Source organism: Myotis brandtii, unplaced genomic scaffold, assembly GCF_000412655.1.
Source record: "Myotis brandtii unplaced genomic scaffold, ASM41265v1 scaffold357, whole genome shotgun sequence".
NCBI classification, from domain to species: Eukaryota; Metazoa; Chordata; class Mammalia; order Chiroptera; family Vespertilionidae; genus Myotis; species Myotis brandtii.
In genome coordinates this window covers 900410-902519 of record NW_005363729.1, presented here as the reverse complement: position 1 = coordinate 902519, position 2110 = coordinate 900410, and the positions used below count along the sequence as shown (strand labels likewise).

General features: G+C 64.3%; 1 protein-coding gene across 1 annotated transcript in view; it reads left to right on the top strand.

Moving 5' to 3' along the window:
- Window positions 1–2110, top strand: part of ADAMTS13 (ADAM metallopeptidase with thrombospondin type 1 motif, 13) — a 24959-nt gene that overhangs the window by 15401 nt on the left and 7448 nt on the right. Inside the window, 3 exon segments of the mRNA XM_014544224.1 lie at window positions 1–76; window positions 763–892; window positions 1648–1830. Of these exon segments, the coding sequence (XP_014399710.1) occupies window positions 1–76; window positions 763–892; window positions 1648–1830 (389 nt within the window).

Below are 2110 nucleotides of genomic sequence, written 5' to 3'. Positions count from 1 at the left end.
GGCCCCAGGCTGGGGGCTCGCACTGCCCACGTGTGGACGCCCCTGGCGGGGCCCTGCTCCGTCTCCTGTGGCAGAGGTGAGGCCCCTGAACACCCAAGCTCATTAGCTAGCTCTTGCCTGCCTGCGTCTGGCTTAGTTCTAAAAAGCATTTGGGTGGCTTCTAGAAAATTCCAGCTGTGCGAGGAAGTGCCAGTGTACGAGGAGATTGAGGTAGAGTGCAGACAGCCCTGCACTAGTTCAGTGATCATCCAAGAGACAGAAAAGATCGTAAAACATATTGGCACCAAGAGCCTATGTCCTTAGGTCCAGAGAAGCTGGGAGAGACGGGCCCACATTTAGCTCTGAGCTCCTGGTGCCAAACCAGAGAAACAAATGAAAGATACACAGTGGCCTCCAACTCCCACTGCTCAGTGCAACCTCGGCTCGTTCAGAACGGAGCCAGAGGTTTCTTTTGAGGAAGTTCCCGATGTGTTGATGGCAAACACAGTAAGGGGTGTTTAGAGCAGTTCTCATACTGCCCCTCAGGAAACCTATGTGCCAGGCACTTCGTAACTCCCCCTCGAAAGTCTCTGAACACATCCCTTCGAGTGAGCCATCAGCATACGAAGCACCCTGAGGCTCAGAGAGCTTAGGTCACTGTCCAAGGTCACACAGCTGGTCAGTGGCAGAGCCAGCCCTCGCTCGAGCTCTTCGGAGAGCCGGCACCCGTGGTCCTGGCTGAGCCCTCCTCCTGGGCCCGGGGTCCCTGCTTCCTCCCGGCAGGCCAGACGGAGCTGCGTTTCGTGTGCATGGACTCCGCCCTGGGGACAGCTGTCCAGGAAGAGCTGTGTGACCTGGCGAGCAAGCCGGGGAGCCGGCGCGAGGTCTGCCAGGCTGCCCCGTGCCCGGCTTGGTGAGCGGGGAAGGAGACTGCGCGGGGCAGCAGCCTGGTCCCCCTCTTGCCCTGGGCTGTGGCCTCCTGCAGGTGGGAGAACCGCGCCTTGGGGCCGTGCCTGGTGACCTGTGGCAGTGGGCAGCTGTCGCTGGCTGTGCGCTGTGTGAGGCGGGACCGTGGACGCTCCGTCCCCCTGCCTCACTCCAAGTGCTGGCCGGCGCCCTGCCCCGCCAGGTGGGCCCCTCCCCCAGGAGGCAGGTGGTCCGAGGGGTTTCATGGGGCGATGGGTAAAGCGCATGGCCCGGATCTGGGTGCTGTGGGCACACGTGGTGGATGGCTCGTTCTGTCACCGCCTGCTCCTACTGAGCACCCACTGTGCCAGGCGCTGCTGTGGCACGAGGGGTCACAGCACTGAACCGACAGCACCTCTGCCCTCCCGAAGCAGATGCTGGGGACGGGCAACGGGCGGCAAGTCGGACAGACAGACGGCCAGTGACGGTGTGATCCTGCACGTGGCCAAGGCAGCGGGAGGCGGGCCCCGGGGTGGAGAGGCTGGGATCCCTTTGGACACAGACATCTTAGCAGGACCGGGGTGCCCTGCCCCCTCCCACTGCCTTTGGACACCTGTAAAATGGGTTCTTCTGATGTTCTCATCCACTGTGCCAGCCCCTCAATGGACCCCCAGAGAGAGCGCCTCTGCGGGCCCTTCCTGGTGGGGAAAGGAGGGGACCCCTGGCTGCTCGGGGTCCTCCCCTGACTCCGCTTTGCCGCAGGTGGCGGTACAAGCTGGCGGCCTGCAGCGTGAGCTGTGGGGGTGGGGTGGCGCGGAGGACCCTGTATTGTGCCCGGGCCCACGGGCAGGACGAGGACGAGGAGATCCTGCCAGATACCCAGTGCCAGGGGCTGCCGCAGCCAGAGCCGCAGGAGGCCTGCAGCCCGGAGCCCTGCCCGCCCAGGTCAGCAGCCCCGGTGTCCAGCAGGTGGCCTGAGCTCCGGGGTGCAGGCGCCAGGCCAGGGCCATGGGGACTAAGGGCTGGCCCAGGGGCTCAGGACACAGTCCTCAGAAAACGGGACCAGGTGCCAGAGATGGCGGCCAACGCACCGGCCACGCTGTGGGTTCTCATGGGGTGTGGGTGTGGGTAGCGCTGGGCAGACACTTCATTGGGTGGAGGAGGCAGATGGGGTGGGGCCTGAGGTGGTCCCAGTGGGGAGCCAAGCACCAGGCACACAGGCAGA